This window comes from Pelobates fuscus, chromosome 5, assembly GCF_036172605.1.
Source record: "Pelobates fuscus isolate aPelFus1 chromosome 5, aPelFus1.pri, whole genome shotgun sequence".
Lineage (NCBI taxonomy): Eukaryota > Metazoa > Chordata > Amphibia > Anura > Pelobatidae > Pelobates > Pelobates fuscus.
Genome location: NC_086321.1, coordinates 302,800,863 through 302,821,393, shown reverse-complemented (window position 1 = coordinate 302,821,393; position 20,531 = coordinate 302,800,863). Strand labels below are relative to the sequence as shown.

General features: G+C 39.9%; 1 protein-coding gene across 1 annotated transcript in view; it reads right to left on the bottom strand.

Moving 5' to 3' along the window:
- The window catches only part of RNF126 (ring finger protein 126), a 75,985-nt gene that overhangs the window by 18,918 nt on the left and 36,536 nt on the right, over positions 1 to 20,531 (bottom strand). Inside the window, exons 5-8 of the mRNA XM_063457336.1 lie at positions 8,931 to 8,999; positions 8,475 to 8,544; positions 6,916 to 7,009; positions 3,988 to 4,103 (exon numbers count right to left, since the gene is read on the bottom strand). Coding sequence (XP_063313406.1) covers positions 3,988 to 4,103; positions 6,916 to 7,009; positions 8,475 to 8,544; positions 8,931 to 8,999 — 349 coding nt within the window. The remainder of the gene's footprint in view (positions 1 to 3,987; positions 4,104 to 6,915; positions 7,010 to 8,474; positions 8,545 to 8,930; positions 9,000 to 20,531) is intronic.

Below are 20,531 nucleotides of genomic sequence, written 5' to 3'. Positions count from 1 at the left end.
AGGGAAGAGCACATCCCTAGTGTTCTGGTAGTATTTTATTGCACTTGACTCAAAACAAATTCCACAGCTTATCTACGATACCTTCACCAAATCTCCTGAGTAAACAATATGGCCACACCCTATGCATTTCATCTATGAGAATTCTTCAAGGGATTCCAGCTAATCTATTTTCAACTTGGTACAAACAATAAAACCCTGATACAATGGAGAACATGCATACAAACATTCCCTAAACATCAGTACCATTTCCTTGCCATTCACAGAATTTTCCGATATTCAGCCAATCTGGATTGGGCGAGGGTTCAGGCCGGCACACACAACATGTGATTTGCCAAAAGACATCTTGTGGGTTAAGAAACCTCCACTTCCTTGCCTATGAAGCTCACCTTTTCTCCATATTCTCGCATTACCTCCTTTCGCCCTTTTTCGAACGTCCTGTGATCTAATATTGGGTGCTGCTGAAATTTGTTTTGTCCATTTCTTTTCAGATGAAATTTTATTATTTTTTCGATCCTTGCCGCCACTGCAGCTTGTTTAGAAGAGAACTCCCTAAATTGGTATCCTTGTGGGATTGCCATATTTGAGGGTACCAAATAACTGGTTTTTGGTATCCATATCGAATTTCTACGAATTAGGGAGCTATTTACTAGAAAGCTGAAAGATAAATTATGAAAAGCCCTTCCTTTTCTTAATTTTAGTCTTTCAGCCAACTTTACCAATGACCAAGTAATAAGGGAGGTTTAAATCTGACAGGTAATCCTCGAGACTTACCTATTTGAATATTATTTTCACTGGGATTGTTTTTTTTTTATTTTAATATTTCAATGTGACTTTATGCCCAATTGGTTTTCCCCCTTATCATTTAGGGCCCCCACACGCTGCAAATGAGTAGGGTCTGGGGAGGAGAAGAACTAGAAGTCCACCACCCATTATTATTCAGAGTGCCCAGCCACTGACAATGGGTGGGGGCTGGGGTGGACAATAAGTCGCCCCCATTATAAATTATGGCCCCTACACTCCGCCAATGGGTGGAGAATCCATCGGTTTCTCCACATCATCATTTAGGGCTGGGAGGGGGTACAAAAGTTTTCCTCCCCCATTATGACTTTGGGTCCCCAACAGTCACAGGTCACTATGTTACCCCATATAATTATTTTAATATAGGGATGCACCGAAATGAAAATTCTGGGCCGAAACCGAAGATTTAGGATGCCCTTGACCAAAAACTGAAACCGAAAAGGAATTTTCCCCAAATGATTTTTAAAAAAAAAAATTTCCCCCTACAATTGTATTATTAGACTTTTTAGACTCCCTTCTCTTTTAGTGTTCCCCCCCCGTCCCATAGTGTTCCCCCCCCCCGTCCCATAGTGTTCCCCCCCCCCCCCCGTCCCATAGTGTTCCTCCCCCCCGTCCCATAGTGTTCCTCCCCCCCCCCGTCCCATAGTGTTCCTCCCCCCCCCCCCCCCGTCCCATAGTGTTCCTCCCCCCCCCCCCCCGTCCCATAGTGTTCTTCCCCCATTTTGACAATATTTTCAGGCGATAGAATAGTCTTGTTGTTTATAATTCTATAGATCTCTTTTTGGCAATTTTTTTTTTTTTTCAATTTACTCATAATATTTCATATATAATGATGGTGAATCATAACCTCTCTCGGTTTGCAATTGCTTCTAATTTGATCAAATGGCCTCCTATAACACTTGTATGCGGTCCATAAAAAAATTAACATGTAGAGACCTGAACTTTATTTTCTAGAAAGTTATCAGTCATGTTTTCTTGTAAATTATTTTTTGTTTAATATCCCACAAGGCCATCATTCAGCCTCCATTCTGTTTTGAATTTGATGTTTGATTTTGTTACCCATAGTATATGCATTATCATCTGACCACAGTGCTTTCTTTTTTTATATTGTAAAACTACTTGCAACATAGGTTCAGGTCCCAATGACAAATCAATTCTAGAATAGGAAAAATGGTCAGTGGAGAAAAAGGTATAATCCTTTTGTTTTTTATTGTATATTCTTCAATTAACATAAAGCTTACATTTTTAAAATTTGATAGCCTCTTAGCTGAATTCTCCAATATTTTGTCCATTTTATATCCTTGTATGCCAAGCTACATCTAGAACAATATTGAAATCTACAGCAATTACAACTAGTCCTTTCGCAACTTTCTCTAGAATTCTGTGAACTAATGGTTCAGTTTGTTGTTGGGAGCAAAAATATTGACAATTTAATAGATTGAATTTTGTATTTCACAAATCAATCCAATTGGCATAATATTTTAAACTTGAACTCATTTTTTTTGGAAATAATAGCAATTCCCTTATTTTTAACATGATTTAACAGAATCAAAAAAAAAAAAAAAAAAGATTAAGAGGGCCAACATTAAAAACAGACAATGAAAACATAATAGAATCTAAAAATCTACGACTGATTTATGGTCAAACCCCATCAAGACCGTAAATTATTCTAGCCCAACAAGCACAGTTACTGATGTCATTTCAAGATACACATAATGGAAAGGGACAAAGGAAGATCATAAGGCCTCTTTTTTCTCACATAGAAAACACGTATTAGAACATATACTTTATGATTATAATATTATTTATATAGCGCCAACAAATTCCGCAGCCCTTTACAATGGGTGGGTGAATAGACATGTAGTTGTAACCAGACAAGTTGAACACACAGGAACAGATGGGTTGAGGGCCCTGCTTACATGCAAGAGGGAGTGGGGTAAAGTGACAGAAAAGGTAAGGATAGTATTAGACTAATGACAGTTGCAAGAGAGGAATCAGTCCGGAGTTATTAACAGTTTAATTGACACGCTTTTATGAAGAAGTTTTTTTTTTAATGATTTTTTGAAGGATTGGAGACTGGGTGAGCATCTAACGGAGGAGGGAAGTGTGTTCCACAGGAACGGTGCAGCCCGCGAGAAGTCTTGAAGGTGAGCATCAGAGGTGGGATTACGAATAGAAGATAAACGTAAGTCTAGAGCAGAGCGTAAGAGCCTAGACGGGACATACTTGTGTATTAGGGAGGATAGATAGGTGGGAGCAGCATTATGTAGAGATTTGAAAGCAAGAACCAGAATTTTAAATTGAACTCTATATCTTACAGGAAGCCAATGTAGGGACTGACAGAAGGGTGAGGCATGGGAGTACAGGAAGATGAGCCTTGCCGCCGCATTCATCATGGACTGTAACATCGCAAGTTGGGAGCACGTAAGACCACTGAGAAGCGCATTACAATAGTCAACGTAAGAAAGGACAGTGGAATGGACCAGCACCTTAGTCGCATCTGGCGTTATGTAGGGTTGGATGCGCACAATGTTTTTGAGATGGAATCGACATGATTTGTCGATAGACTGAACACAAGCGAGCCTGCATGGTGGAGCGGATGGTAGCAACGTTGACTTGGAGGGAGACAGACACAGGAGTAGTAACACTTGAGGGAGGAAAGACCAGAATTTTAGTGAAATTGAGTTTAAGGAAGTGGTCAGCCATCCAGTTAGAAATAGCAGAGAGGCAGTCAGAGACACTACTCAAGAGGTACAGGGAGAGATCAGTAGAGGACAGGTGGATTTGCGTGTCATCCGCATATCCATTTCAAAACTCACCTACATATTCCAAAATAAATGTAAAAATAAATGTAAAAATAAATGTAAAAATAAATGTGGGGAGAACACATCCTGTTATTAGCGGCAGGCAGGGACCATAATCCTAAATATTAGGGATCGACTGATTATGGGTTTTGACGATATTCAGATTTTTTACAAAAATTTGTAGTGGGGATTATTGTCTAAACTGTGCGTGGTAGCTATAGTTAAAGACAAAAAGTCGGGTAAAGAGTGTAGTCTCCATACTCGCTCACAATTGCTAATGCTGTGTGCGCGCGCTCATGTTAGCATTTATTAATACTATGACAACTGACAGCTGAAATTTACTTGTTTAACTACAGTGGTTTAGAGCGGAAAAATTATTACTGACCTGTTCTAACCAAGGAATAATGCAGTCATTATGAAATAAGTGATTGCATGGTAGTTGTCGCACATTTTCACCAATTGTATAATCCTCTTTACAAACAGGACATTCCAGGCTGGAACCTAGAAAGATAAGCAGTTATAAAACCAGGACTGTTAAAAATCCGAAAACTATAGACTAATTATGCAGTAATTAAAGAGTCAATGAGTCAAGAGTCGCTTCCTTTAGTAACCGCTAGACTAGATTATCATCAGATTTATCGGATGTTCTTCTTTAGGTCACTTGGCTTTCCACCACCTCCAAACAACTGACTACAGCAACCTACTCACTTGGAGTATTGTACGCAGTACTGGAGACCGTATCTGCAGAAGGATATTGATACTTTGGAAAAAGTAAGGGCTACTAAACTGGTTCATGGATTGCAGGATAAAACTTACCAGGAAAGGTTAAAGGATCTTAACATGTATAGCTTGGAGGAAAGACGAGACAGGGGGGATATGATAGAAACATTTAAATACATAAAGGGAATCAACACAGTAAAGGAGGAGACTATATTTAAAAGAAGAAAAACTACCACAACAAGAGGACAGTCTTAAATTAGAGGGGCAAAGGTTTAAAAATAATATCAGGAAGTATTACTTTACAGAGAGGATAATGGATGCATGGAATAGCCTTCAAGCTGAAGTGGTAGAGGTTAACACAGTGAGGGAGTTTAAGCATGTGTGGGATAGGCATAAGGCTATCCTAGACTTAACATAAGGCCAGGGACTAATTAATGTATTTAGAAAATTTGGTAGACTAGATGGGCCAAATGGTTGTCGTCTGCCGTCTCATTCTATGTTTCTATAAATGATTTGGTTTACGTTAGAGAAGCATTACGATGGTCCCTAGAGTAAACCTACTATAATTGTGATTGGCAGAATCACCAATAACTTGCATAATTATTGCTCTTTCATTGTTTCTCAACTTTCGCGGTGTACCTTATAATTTGTGTGTGCAATTATCAATACATTGGTAAAAAGTAGAGTCCTAAAGCACTTCACCTTGATGAAAAGCTGTGTACGTGACTAGTGTGTTTCATTTTACAAAAAGTGCACATTTCAATTTTTCATGAACCTGGTTACACCATCTGGCTATCCAGCAGACAACAGGTTCTGTTACTTCCTGGTTTGGTTAGCTCAGTGAAGCTAAACTCAAGAGGCAAGTAATTGAATTGCAAAGACTTCTACTTGAGCTGCATTGGGAAGTATGTGATTGAACAGCAACAGAAAAACTGGGCTGGGGAGGGTTTGCAAAGGCTGCAAATGTCATCTTGTACAGGTTGGTGATGCATTTCATTTGTCTTTTGAAAAGATCAAATGAAATCCACAAAAAGGAAAAAAATATTTTACTTTTGCAGCACGTATCGAGGTTGATCTTTGAAATGAAAACCCTTACAAGAATTAAAAAAGGAAAGAAACTACACCACATTTTTATGCTATTCTCTCTCATTGGGTCTTTATTACTATTAATAAAAGAAAATGTTAATTTGTACCATTTTGGATCAGTGCATTCACTTTTCCATAATATATTGATCCAATTCTATGAGTGTTACTTTTACTTGAGTTCTTTCTTCCCTTTTTAAGTCTGTCTTTTTCCCCTTTTGCCACTGCAGACCCAAACTGATATCCGTCAGCCTTGCCTTTTGTGACAAGTTATACTTACCAGTACCCTTGTGGTATTTTACTAGCCTTTTTAAATTAGAATTTATATTTTTAAAGGATATCACTTACTGTTGGACTATTCAACAACCTCCAATAGCCCTTCCTTGGAGTGTCATTGATTGACCCAATTCCTCATATTTGATAGATGTAGTGGTTTTATCTTTTCTTTGCATCTTGTGGCAATTTCCATATTTTATACTATGAGCGAATTTTTTTAACAGACTTGTAGGTTCTATATACTATTTATGACTTCAAATCTTCACTATCGGCTTCTGCATAACATTTACACCACTGATTGTATAATTTAATTCGGAGATAGTTGGCTCCATTATAAGGAAGGTATAATGAGACCATTTTTGTTTTTTTAAATTTAGCGAACACTGGCTACTCCCATCTCCCATCGTGGTGGATGTATTTGCTTCAAATATTCAGGTACAACTCTTGTCATGTTTACTTTCTACGGTTGTTAGAAGACTATTTGTTTTCCCATGGAATAAGGTTAATTGAGAAGTATGACAATTACGATTGAAATCTGATCCCACCCCCCCATTTAAAAATAATAAAATAAAAAAAGAGGACTGAAGAGTTTTATGGGGCTGGGGTGTCCCTTTAAGCTTATTTATTTTTCAACAACCAGAAGACTTAAAATTGATATTTGCAAAAGTGTCAATGGTCACGGACTGAAAGTGAAATAAAACTTAATTTCAAGTACTGCAACATGTAGGCCAAAATAGCAACTGCGCTATAGTCACAGCTTGGTTACTGTAGCAATTAACTTTTCAATTCCTTACCATTTACTATTTACTGAATAAAGCTATTGCATCCAAATACACCAGTACCAAGATGACATTTGTTCACTTATCTTACACCTTTAACGGCTTTCACAATAATCTAGTTTAGCAGTATGGCCAGGCAAAAAATAAAGATGGGGCGCAGACCACTAATCACAGAGAGGACAGTGCCAATTTTGCTGCATCATCTGAAGACACTGAAACACAGGGAAGAACACAACACAGCAAACTGTTTCAAACCAGATTCACAGTTTTCCGGTCGTATTGAGCAGAAAAAAGTACTACCTAGATTTTAAAAGGTACATAAGAATTGCTTCTATGAATAGCATTCTATAAAAGAGAGAAGTAGTAATCTTTTTCAGGGATATGTGGTGACATAATCTACTCTAAGACTTAAACTGTTTTAACATGGATTACTGGTGCTAAGCAGTCTCACTTACCAACATGCTCCCCTGTTATCTGGATTGTAGGGAGAGCCTGGATTTTCTCATTATCAGCAGGAGGAGGTCCCGTGTTTTCAAATTGGTTAAGTAACTTGTATGTGTTGAAAGTTGAAAATAAAGGAAGATGAATGAAAGGGGGAGGGAAAAAGAAGGGGGAAGGAGTGGAAGAGAGAAGGCAGAAAGGAGAGGTTTAAAAAAAAAAAAAAAAAAATACATGAGAGAAAGGTCATCCGTATATGGGTTCGAACAAATTAAAAGACACCCTGTAAAACACTTATTGTGTTGACAATTTCAGCAAGAAAAACATATGAAATCTAGCGTATACACTGATTAGTCACAACAATAAAACCACTGATTGATGAAGTGAATAATCTTGTTTATATTGTTACAGTGGTAGTTGCCAATGGGTGGGACATAATCAAGTGAACAGTATATTATTTTATTGTGTGTGTTGAAAGCAGGTAAATGGGCAAGTAAAAAGGTCTGAGTGACTTTGACAAGTCATGATGGAGTCAGATCTCAGAAACAGGAAGTCTTGTGGGGTGTTCCTACAATACAGTGCCAATAGTGCTGCAAGGAAAGAAAACTGGTAAACCAAGGTCTTGGTCATGATTACCCAAGGTTCAATAATGCATGTGGGGAGAAAAGGCTTTTCGGTTTGGTCCGATCGCACAGAAGAGCTACTGTATCTGAAAATCTTAATGTTGGAAAATATATGGCCAACATTAAGGTGTCAAAACACACAGTGCATAACAGTTTGCTGCGTTTTGGACTGCGTAGCCATAGATCAGTTATGATGCCCGTGATGACCCCTGTCCACTGCCAAAAGCGCCTGTAATGGGGACGTGAGCATTAATACTGGACTACAGAGCAAAAGATTAAGGTTGCTTGGTCTGATGAATCAAGGTTTTCTTTAGATCAGGTGGATGGCCAGGTGCGTGTGTGTAGTTAGGGAAGAGATGGCAGCAAGATGCACTGGGGGAAAAAAGCAGGCTGGCTGAGGCAGTGTTATGCCCTGGGCAATGTCCTGCTGGGAAAACTTGTGTACTGGCATTCATGTTGATGTTACTTTGACATGTACCACATACCTAGGGATTGTTGCAGACCATGTACATCCCTTCATGGCAATGGTATTCCCTGATGACAGTGGCCTCTTTCAGCGAGATTATGCACCCTGCCACATTGCAAAGAAATGTCAGGAATAGTTTGCAAAACATGACAAAGTTCAAGGTATTGTCTTGGCCCCTAAATTCCACAGATCTCAATCCGATTGAGCATCTATGGGATGTGTTGGAACAACACCTTGCATCTTGCAGGATTTAAAGGATCTGATGCTAATGTCTTTGTGCCAGACACCACTGGACACGTTCAGAGATCTTGTGGAGTCCGTGTTTCAATGCATTAGAGCTGTTTTGGCAGCACAAGGGGGACCTACATGATATAAGGCAGGTGGTTTTAATGTTGTGGCTGCTTAATATCTAAATATCCAGCTAATTAACATTTGGACATTGGTACAGCAGCCATAAAAGAATGGGTCCACCACCAAAAACACCTACTTGTGTGATTATGGTATCCAGGCCATTTGCTCCCCATGCATAATCCATAGGATTGGAATGCAGGACACCCCTGGAGAGATAGAGATGTAATTCAGACACATAAAAGGCAAATTATTTAAGCAACTTAGAAAAGGATAGAGAGGACATAATTGTTTACTTTCCAATAATAGATTTCCCTATGGGGGAGATACATACTGGATCTATATATTAAATAGGTATAACAAACACAAACAGGTTTATCAGATTGCATACATAGCTCAAGAGTCATATGGAGAGTCATGTAAATCCTAAAGGAGGACTCATGTACCCTGCACACAAACTATACAAGCATGCAAAAGCATGCTGTCAGAGAGAGTAATATCCACTGGACTATAAAAAGGGTATTGATCAACTTTGATGCTTATATTACCATGCATGGATTTTCAAGTAATATATGCCGAATGTCCAGAGACTTACCATGGTCCCAGTCCCAAGTTTGGCATAGCTGTGGGTGCGATAATCCCATTCACCAGCTGCTGAATGATCCTATAATGATAGAAACATGTAAGAACTAAATGAGGCACCAAAAACAATAAATAAAGCTACCCATGGATTACACACAAACACACACACTAGAAGTCATGGGGAGGATTAATACATTTGCAAAATCCTCTGCTCTGTTTTGCACGATATAATGATGTAAACCACACAAGCTGGACCTCATCCATGTCTATTGCAAACAGTAGAGTGCAAGACCATAAACGTCATGGTACCCTGGATATTAGGGATCGACAGATTATCGGTCTGGCCGATATTATCGGCAGATATTCGGTATTTTCGGCAATATAGGTATCAGCCAATAAAGATACGGATATTGCCGATAATACATACCAGGACCGTCGGGCCCATGACAAGCCCGGCGGTCCTGGGGGCCAGCAGCGAGCGCTTACTTACCTTCCCAGCAGATCCCTTCAGCTCCCCTGTGTAAATCTTGCGAGTCCCGCAGCCGTCAGAGCGTTGCCACGGGTTACCATGGCAACGCTCCCCGTGGCACACTGGCCGCGAGATTTAGACAGGGCAGCTAAAGGGAGCATCTAGGAAGGTAAGTAAGCGCTTGTTGGGCCCCCTCTGCACAGTCCAGGTCTCCGGACCACCAGGGAATGCCATATCCCTCCCCTCCATGGCCAGGTAAGAAGCAGGGACGGGGGAAACTAAATAAATAAAAAAAAAAAATTAAAAATGCTCCTCCACCCCCCGATTTTACACAAATTACACACACACACACACACACACTACATTCACTATACACACACACACACACACACACACTACATTCACTATACACACACACACACTACATTCACTATACACACACACACACTACATTCACTATACACACACACACACACTACATTCACTATACACACACACACACACTACATTCACTATACACACACACACACTACATTCACTATACACACACACACACACACACACTACATTCACTATACACACACACACACACACACACACACACACTACATTCACTATACACACACACACACTACATTCACTATACACACACACACACTACATTCACTATACACACACACACACAACATTCACTACACACACACACACACTACATTCACTATACACACACACACTACATTCACTATACACACACACACACTACATTCACTATACACACACACACACTACATTCACTATACACACACACACACTACATTCACTATACACACACACACTACATTCACTATACACACACACACACTACATTCACTATACACACACACACTACATTCACTATACACACACACACACACACTACATTCACTATACACACACACACTACATTCACTATACACACACACACACACACACTACATTCACTATACACACACACACACACACACTACATTCACTATACACACACACACACACTACATTCACTATACACACACACACACTACATTCACTATACACACACACACTACATTCACTATACACACACACACACTACATTCACTATACACACACACACACTACATTCACTATACACACACACACACTACATTCACTATACACACACACACACTACATTCACTATACACACACACACACTACATTCACTATACACACACACACACACTACATTCACTATACACACACACTACATTCACTATACACACACACTACATTCACTATACACACACTACATTCACTATACACACACACTACATTCACTATATACACACACACTACATTCACTATATACACACACACTACATTCACTATATACACACACACTACATTCACTATACACACACACTACATTCACTATACACACACACACTACATTCACTATACACACACACACTACATTCACTATACACACACACACTACATTCACTATACACACACACACTACATTCACTATACACACACACACTACATTCACTATACACACACACACTACATTCACTATACACACACACACTACATTCACTATACACACACACACTACATTCACTATACACACACACACTACATTCACTATACACACACACACACTACATTCACTATACACACACACACTACATTCACTATACACACACACACTACATTCACTATACACACACACACACTACATTCACTATACACACACACACACTACATTCACTATACACACACACTACATTCACTATACACACACACACTACATTCACTATACACACACACTACATTCACTATACACACACACACACACACACTACATTCACTACACACACACACACTACATTCACTACACACACACACACACACACACTACATTCACTACACACACACACACACACACACTACATTCACTACACACACACACTACATTCACTACACACACACACACTACATTCACTATACACACACACACTACATTCACTATACACACACTACATTTACTATACACAGCAGCCGTCAGAGCGTTGCCACGGGTTACCATGGCAACGCTCCGCGCAGAACACTGGCCGCGATATTTAGACAGGGCAGCTGAAGGGAGCATCTAGGAAGGTAAGTAAGTGCTTGCTGGGCCCCCTGCACAGTCCAAGTCTCCGGACCACCAGGGAATGCCATATCCCCCCTCCCTGGCCAGGTAAGAAGCAGGGAATGGGGGGGAAATAAATAAATACAATTTTTTTTATTAAAAATGCTCCTCCACCCCCCGATTTTACACAAATTACACACACACACACTACATTCACTATACACACACACACACTACATTTACTATACACAGCAGCCGTCGGAGCGTTGCCACGGGTTACCATGGCAACGCTCCGCGCGGCACACTGGCCGCGATATTTAGACAGGGCAGCTGAAGGGAGCATCTAGGAAGGGAAGTAAGCGCTTGCTGGGCCCTCTGCACAGTCCAAGTCTCCGGACCACCAGGGAATGCCATATCCCCCCTCCCTGGCCAGGTAAGAAGCAGGGAATGGGGGGAAAATAAATAAATACATAAAAAATGCTCCTCCACCCCCCGATTTTACACAAATCACACACACACACACACACACTACATTCACTATACACACACACACACACACACTACATTCACTATACACACACACACACACACACACACACACACTACATTCACTATACACACACACACACACACTACATTCACTATACACACACACACACACACTACATTCACTATACACACACACACACACACTACATTCACTATACACACACACACACACACTACATTCACTATACACACACACACACACACTACATTCACTATACACACACACACACACTACATTCACTATACACACACACACACACACTACATTCACTATACACACACACACACACACTACATTCACTATACACACACACACACACACTACATTCACTATACACACACACACACACACACTACATTCACTATACACACACACACTACATTCACTATACACACACACACTACATTCACTACACACACTACATTCACTATACACACACACACACACACTACATTCACTATACACACACACACACACACTACATTCACTATACACACACACACACACACTACATTCACTATACACACACACACACACACACTACATTCACTATACACACACACACACACTACATTCACTATACACACACACACACACTACATTCACTATATACACACACACACACACTACATTCACTATACACACACACACACTACATTCACTATACACACACACACACACACTACATTCACTATACACACACACACACACTACATTCACTATACACACACACACACACACACACTACATTCACTATACACACACACACACTACATTCACTATATACACACACACACACTACATTCACTATACACACACACACTACATTCACTATACACACACACACACACTACATTCACTATACACACACACACACACACTACATTCACTACACACACACACACACACACACACTACATTCACTATACACACACACACACACACACACTACATTCACTATACACACACACACACACTACATTCACTATACACACACACACACACTACATTCACTATACACACACACACACTACATTCACTATACACACACACACACTACATTCACTATACACACACACACACACACTACATTCACTATACACACACACACACACACTACATTCACTATACACACACACACACTACATTCACTATACACACACACACACACTACATTCACTATACACACACACACTACATTCACTATACACACACACACACACTACATTCACTATACACACACACACTACATTCACTATACACACACACACTACATTCACTATACACACACACACACACACTACATTCACTATACACACACACACTACATTCACTATACACACACACACTACATTCACTATACACACACACACACTACATTCACTATACACACACACTACATTCACTATACACACACACTACATTCACTATACACACACACTACATTCACTATACACACACACACACACACACACTACATTCACTATACACACACACACTACATTCACTATACACACACACACTACATTCACTATACACACACACACACTACATTCACTATTCACACACACTACATTCACTATTCACAAACACTACATTCACTATTCACAAACACTACATTCACTATTCACAAACACTACATTCACTATTCACAAACACTACATTCACTATTCACAAACACTACATTCACTATTCACAAACACTACATTCACTATTCACAAACACTACATACACTATTCACAAACACTACATTCACTATTCACAAACACTACATTCACTATTCACAAACTCACTGCATTACACACACACACACACACACTGCATCCACTACACACACATACACACGCAGCTCCCCTGTCTAAACACACTGCATCCACTGTGGCATGTATATTTTGTGCATTTACCTTTAGAAATAGTTTATTTTTTGCAAAATGGTAAATGTACAGAATATCGGTAAGTTATCGGCTATCGGCCTGAAAGTTCACAGATTATCGGTATTGGTTTCGGCTTTAAAAATGATTTTTTTAAAAACCAAATCAATATCAGTCGATCCCTACTGGATATACACAATATATTTAACCCCTTAAGGACACAGCTTCAGAAGCTTGTCTTACGCTTAATGACAAGCAATTTTTGCATTTTCTTGCTGTATGCGTTCAACTGCAATTTGCATCTCTCTCGTTTATTGCACCGACACATATTATATACTGTTTTTTTTAAAGGACATAAAAGGGCTTTAATTTGATGTAACACATACACACACACACATATATATATATACTTTTTTATTATTTAAAAAAAATACACGTGCCCAGCCATCTTGAACGCAATACGTATATGGGATGCGTCAAACGTCAATTACGGTCTGGCATCGTTCCCGTCCCCACTAACGCCGTTGCTTCGAAACAGAGCCTTCCCCCCCCCCCCCCCCGGGTATGGCAGCGAGGGAATTTCGGAACATAGAAAGGGTCGGTCTACAGAGAATAGACAACATGTTCCAGGGGGGAGAAATAGTGCAGTTCATAGACATTCAGCAACATCATCACTTATCACCGTCCAACTTTTTCAGATACGTGCAACTTAAGAGACTTTGCTAACCGCTCCCACATAAAAACGGCAGCCTGTAGACAGCTGACCTTCTTCGAGGGGCTGTGCGCGGCAGAGAGAGCACCGAAGGGTTTAATAACGCTGCTGTATGCCCACCTTAGCTCCGAAAACACGGAGTGGGGCAGACTGACTTACACGGACCAGTGGGAGAGGGACCTGGGCGAGGCCCTGGAGGGTGTTGAATGGCAGGAGATCTGGGAGGCAAACAAAAATACATCAATGTGCGTGATGCTTCAGGAACAGGCATGGAAAACCATGTTCCGATGGTATACCACCCCAGTGAAGCTATTAAGAATGCATAAAATAACCACTGATGACTGCTGGAGGGGGTGCGGTAATAGAGGAACGTACATTCACATGTGGTGGGAATGCCCGACCGTGCATAGATTTTGGAAATCGGAACTTAGTGCAACAGATCTTTTATAGATCACCAGCTATGGACCCGTGGGTATACCTCCTGAATAGGTCAGTGGAGGGGTGGACTAGGAGGGAGCAAAAATTATTGCACAAAATCACTCTAAGTGCACGTAGAACGATAGCGACAGCGTGGTTGGCGCTTGAGGGACCGAGTTTTACAGAAGTATGTTCTAAGGTTAGGGATAGTAGATTAATGGATGACCTCACAGCCAGGGTGAAAGGCACCACAGCAGCGTTCCAAAAAATTTGGGAATACTGGGATAACAGCCCACTGGGACAGGGAGGTGAGTGAGAGGAGCCCTATGGGAAGCTAAATGGCAGGATAGGCAGTCGCTATAGAAAGTGCCTATAGGAATGCAACGTGGTTACAAGCGGTATGGTCCGGATCGCCCATATTTCCCGCCGCACGCTACAGGGGCCCCTCATTTCCTTTTATATGTCTATAATTTCCTCTCTTTTCCTTCCTTTCTCTTCTTTTTCCTCTCCCCATGCTTTACATGGGAGCGAGCGTGTGTCGAATGCAATACGATAAGCGATAGCGTGGCAAACGCTCTGTAGACATAGAAAATGATTGGAGGTACGATGACGGAAAGGCAAATAGACAGTCGGTCGTAGCAATATTTTGTGTATTTCCACAGGCTGACGGTAGAAAAGAGATGAGTAAAAAGAGATTGGGTACTGACCTACCCACCGTATAATGATATTCCATTGACCGACACAGGCTTTTGCACACGCCGGAATGTTATAACGTTTGTCTTATTGTTTACGCCAAATTTATTACATTGAAAAATACAAAATTCATATAATTTTAAAAATCCTTGGCAAGTAGCTAAATAAGCCTAACGTCAAATGCGCTTGTTGTTACATGTATTGTATAGGCAACTGTATAACTACATTCATCTATGATGTAAAATACTGGGCTTTTGCATAAGCCGTAAATGCACACATTTTGCATGCTACCTTTGTCAAGATGGGGAAAAATAAAAAATAAAAATAAAAATGCATCTCTAACATGCCACATTATTGTACCAATATAAATATGCTAAACGAGCATGCTAACGCTGTTGTGGCGACACAGGCACTGTTGTACCTACCTGCATACCTAAAAATAAAGAATTTAAAAAAAATAGAGAAAAATGCAAAAAAAAAAATAGAGAAATGTGTTTTTTCTACAGTTTTTGCAATAATAATGTGTGCCTAGTTAGTGCAGGTTAAAGAAAGCAATTAAAAATAAATTTATTTAGTTGTTCTGATTTACAGAATATATAATGTGTCTGGGATTTTAAGTTTATTATGGTAGATACATGTCACAAAGCACAAGAAGTAAAATGAACTTTTAATGTGGAGCGATTTTAGAATTTGGTATGTTTGTCTTGTAAGATTAATAGCCATAAAAGAAAACAAAATTGTCACACAAAAGTATATATTTATATAAAGTAGACACCACAGGCTATTGTCCTAAGGTTGTTTTGACACTTTCTAAGTAGCCATTTCACCGCCAATCTCTGCTAAATATTGGAGTAAAATTTAGTTTTTGGGGGTTTTTGGCACACAAACTTTTAACAAAGAACTTCTCATGTGTATTTTGTAAAGTTGGTGCGTGTTATTCCTGTACAAAGTTTTATTTTGTGCTCTCTTACTTCTGCTGAGTACAACGATACCCCCATTGTATGTCTTTGGCTCTATTTCGTGAAGCTTCAATGCCATATAGGAGACCTGTCCGTTTCAACATTTACAGTAGAGGCGGATTTAATGGGCCTATGCTTCAATTTGGGGTATTATAGCAGTTTGACTGTTCAAAAAAAAAAAACACAAAAAAAAAAACACAAAGGCCTACCATTTGTAAAAGTAGACACTCCAGGGTATCTCATATGGTGCATATTGTGCCTTAACATGCACCCATTTTTTCACCAATATATGCCAAAGTATGTGGTAAAAAATAATTTGGGGCTTTTTTTTTTTTTTTTTTTACACATACGGATTACATTTTTGCTGGGCATTTTGTAAATTTCATATGTGCCACCAAGTTCATACCCCCCAAATTATGCTCAGCTAAGTCTTCTGAGTAAAACAATACGCCCAATGTATGACCTAGACCAGGGGTAGGCAACCTTTTAGCAGCACTGTGCCGATATAGGATTGTGATGTCCCGTAGCGTGCCGATCCTATTTTTTTAAATTGTGTGTATGCTGCCGTATTCTGCTTGTGTTCTTTTTACTGTTATTGCTTTGTATCGTTGTATTTGTGCGTATGAGCTTTTATATTGTATATGTTCATTATTAGTTTATGGTATCGTGTATGATACATATGAATGTGGGTTGTGTATGAGGGCTGCTTGTGGAATTGTGTGTGGATGGATGTCTCATTGTGTGTTTGGTAGTGTGTGGGGGCTGTTTGGGGTATTGCACATGAGAGGCTGCATGTGGGGTTGTGTGATTGTTAGTGGTGTTGCGTTTGTGGGGATTGTGTGGTGTGTGTGTGTGTGTGTGTGTGTGGGGGGGGGGGCTGTTCATATTATTTGTATGAGGGGAGGCTTATTCTGCAGGTCTGTGTATATCTAGCAGTGTGGGTGGGTTCCAGTGGGGACCAGGCTGGCCAGCTACAGGTCAATGACAGGAGCTGCGATAGCTGTGGAGGGCTGCTCTACTACAGTGTGGATTCCCATTCACAAGTGCTGGGAGGAAGTGATCTGAGATCACTTCCTCTATGTGCTGCAATGCATAAATTGAAGATTGTCCTTCACCACCTCTTCATATTAGCAGATATCTGAAGTTTTACTGGGACTCCTGATAGGCCAGAGTGCGTTTGGCTCTAGCAGCTTTGAGTGCCGTGCAAAGACACCTCGAGTGCCGTGCATGGCACTAGTGCCGTAGGTTGCCTACCCCTGACCTAGACACTATTTTGTGAAGTTACACTGCTGTAAAAGAGACTTAACAAGTTAAGGTTTTTAAGTGTGAATTTTCATGGAGGGTTTTGATGCGTCCGTGTCCCACTTTGGAGCACTTGAGCAGGCTACATATTACAACTACACCATAAAGGCATACCATTTCTTAAAGAACACATCCCAGGGTATTTCAAAAGGCATATTTTGAACCTTAGCGTGGGATCATTTTTCCGCTAGCTTGTACCAAGTGTAATGGTAATAAGCGTTTTTTTGCCTTTTTGACACACAAAGTGAATTTGCACAGTATATTTTTCAAATCGTATGTGTGCTACGACTGTATAATACTTCATATGTTGCTCAGCTGTGTCAGCTGAGTACAGAAATACCCCCGTATGTACCTTTGCCTGGTATATGTGGACATCGGAGGGGCACATTTGGGACACAGCCATTCCAGTTCTTTTCAAACTTTAAATTTTTACACTGTGCCCATGTCCCATTTTAGAGTATTTTACCAGGCTATATAATCCAAATACCCCATAAAGCCATACCATTTCTTAAAGAAGACATCCCAGGGTATTTCAAAACGCCTATTTTGAAACTTAGCGTGGGATCATTTTTTCACTAGCTTGTACCAAGTGTAGTGGTAATAAGAATTTTTTTCTGCCTTTTTGACACACAAAGTGAGTTTGCGCAGTATATTTTGCAAACCTTATGTGTACTACGACTGTATACTACTTCATATGTTGCTCAGCTATGTCAGCTGAGTACAGAAATACCCCCGTATGTACCTTTGCCAGGTATATGTGGACATTGAAGGGGCACATTTGCGACACAGCCATTCCATTTTTTTTTTTTCAACTTTTAATTTTTACGCTGTGTCCATGTCCCATTTTAGAGTATTTTACAAGGCTATATAATCCAATTACACCATGAAGGCATACCAATTTTTAAAGAAGACATCCCAGGGTAATTCAAAAGGCATATTTTGAACCTTAGCGTGGGATCATTTTTCCGCTAACTTGTACCAAGTGTAGTGGTAATGAGCATTTTTAAATGTATTTTTTTTACTTTGTAAAACCCATTCTTAAACTTTTTTTATTAAATATTTTACACTCTTAACTTTTTTTACACTTTTACATTTTTTTCTAATACTTTTCTTTTACCGTTAACCCCTAACTAGCAGTAAGCAGCACTAACCATAAATTCCCCATAACTCCCACCCACCCCAGCTAGCAAAATATATAATTATAAAATATTTAAATTAATTAAATAAATTGAACCCCTGAGGGTTAAAAATAAATTAATTAATTAATCCTCAGGGGTTAAAAAAATTAGATCACAGTATAATACTGTAGGCAGTGATCAACTGGCAGGGAAGGGGTTAATTTTTATTTAGACTGGGGGGTGTTTTGTTTTTTTAATTAAACGTTACTAAAACATTTTTACGTTTTTTTTTTTACCTTTTTAAAGCTCATTTTAAAAGTTTTTTTAACGTTAACCCCTAGTTAGCCTAACACCAAATTCCCCAATTCCCCACTAACTTCCACCCATCCCAGCTAGCTAAATATATAATTTTTAAATATTTAAATTAATTAATAAAATAAATTTTAAAAAAGGGGTTAAAAAAAATAATCAGATGACATTAAAATGTATCCCCTGCCAATTGATCACTGTAGTCAGTGATCAATTGGCAGGGAAGGGGTTCATTTTATTAAAATCAGGGGAAAGGGGGGGTGGGATTTAAATTTATTTTTTCTTTTTTACACACAGGGAGAGGAGGATCAGCACTGATCCGTCTCCCTGCACTTCACACAGAACTCGGAAGGCAAGTAACATTGAGCACATGTGCTCGCTCTGACATGCTGTCAGAGCGAGCACCGGTGCTGGGATAGCCCAATCGGGTGCTCCCGGTCTGCCTCTAATACAGAGGCAGACCGGAGCACCGTTAACTCCGCGATCGCCGCGATCTGGGGTTAACTTTAGTAAATGACGGAAATTTTCCGTCAACGGTCCTTAACTGAAGGACAAGGTTGACGGAAAATTTCCGTCCCCGGTCGGGAAGGGGTTAAGGACTGAGCCAAATGTACACGTTGTGATCAAAACAAAACGTAAACAAAACCTTGCATTAGCGCTATATGTCTGTCCAACCGTAATTCACCTCTTTCATATTAAATACAGCCCCCCTTATTACCGTATATACTCGAGTATAAGCCGACCCGAATATAAGCCGAGGCCCCTAATTTTACCCCAAAAAACTGGGAAAACTTATTGACTCGAGTATAAGACTAGGGTGGGAAATGCAGCAGCTACTGGTAAATTTCTAAATAAAATTAGATCCTAAAAAAAATATATTAATTGAATATTTATTTACAGTGTGTGTATAATGAATGCAGTGTGTGCGTATGTGTGTGTATGAGTGCAGTGTGTGTGTGTGCATGAATGCAGTGTGTGTGTGTGCATGAATGCAGTGTGTGTGTGTGCATGAATGCAGTGTGTGTGTGTGCATGAATGCAGTGTGTGTGTGTGCATGAATGCAGTGTGTGTGTGTATGAATGC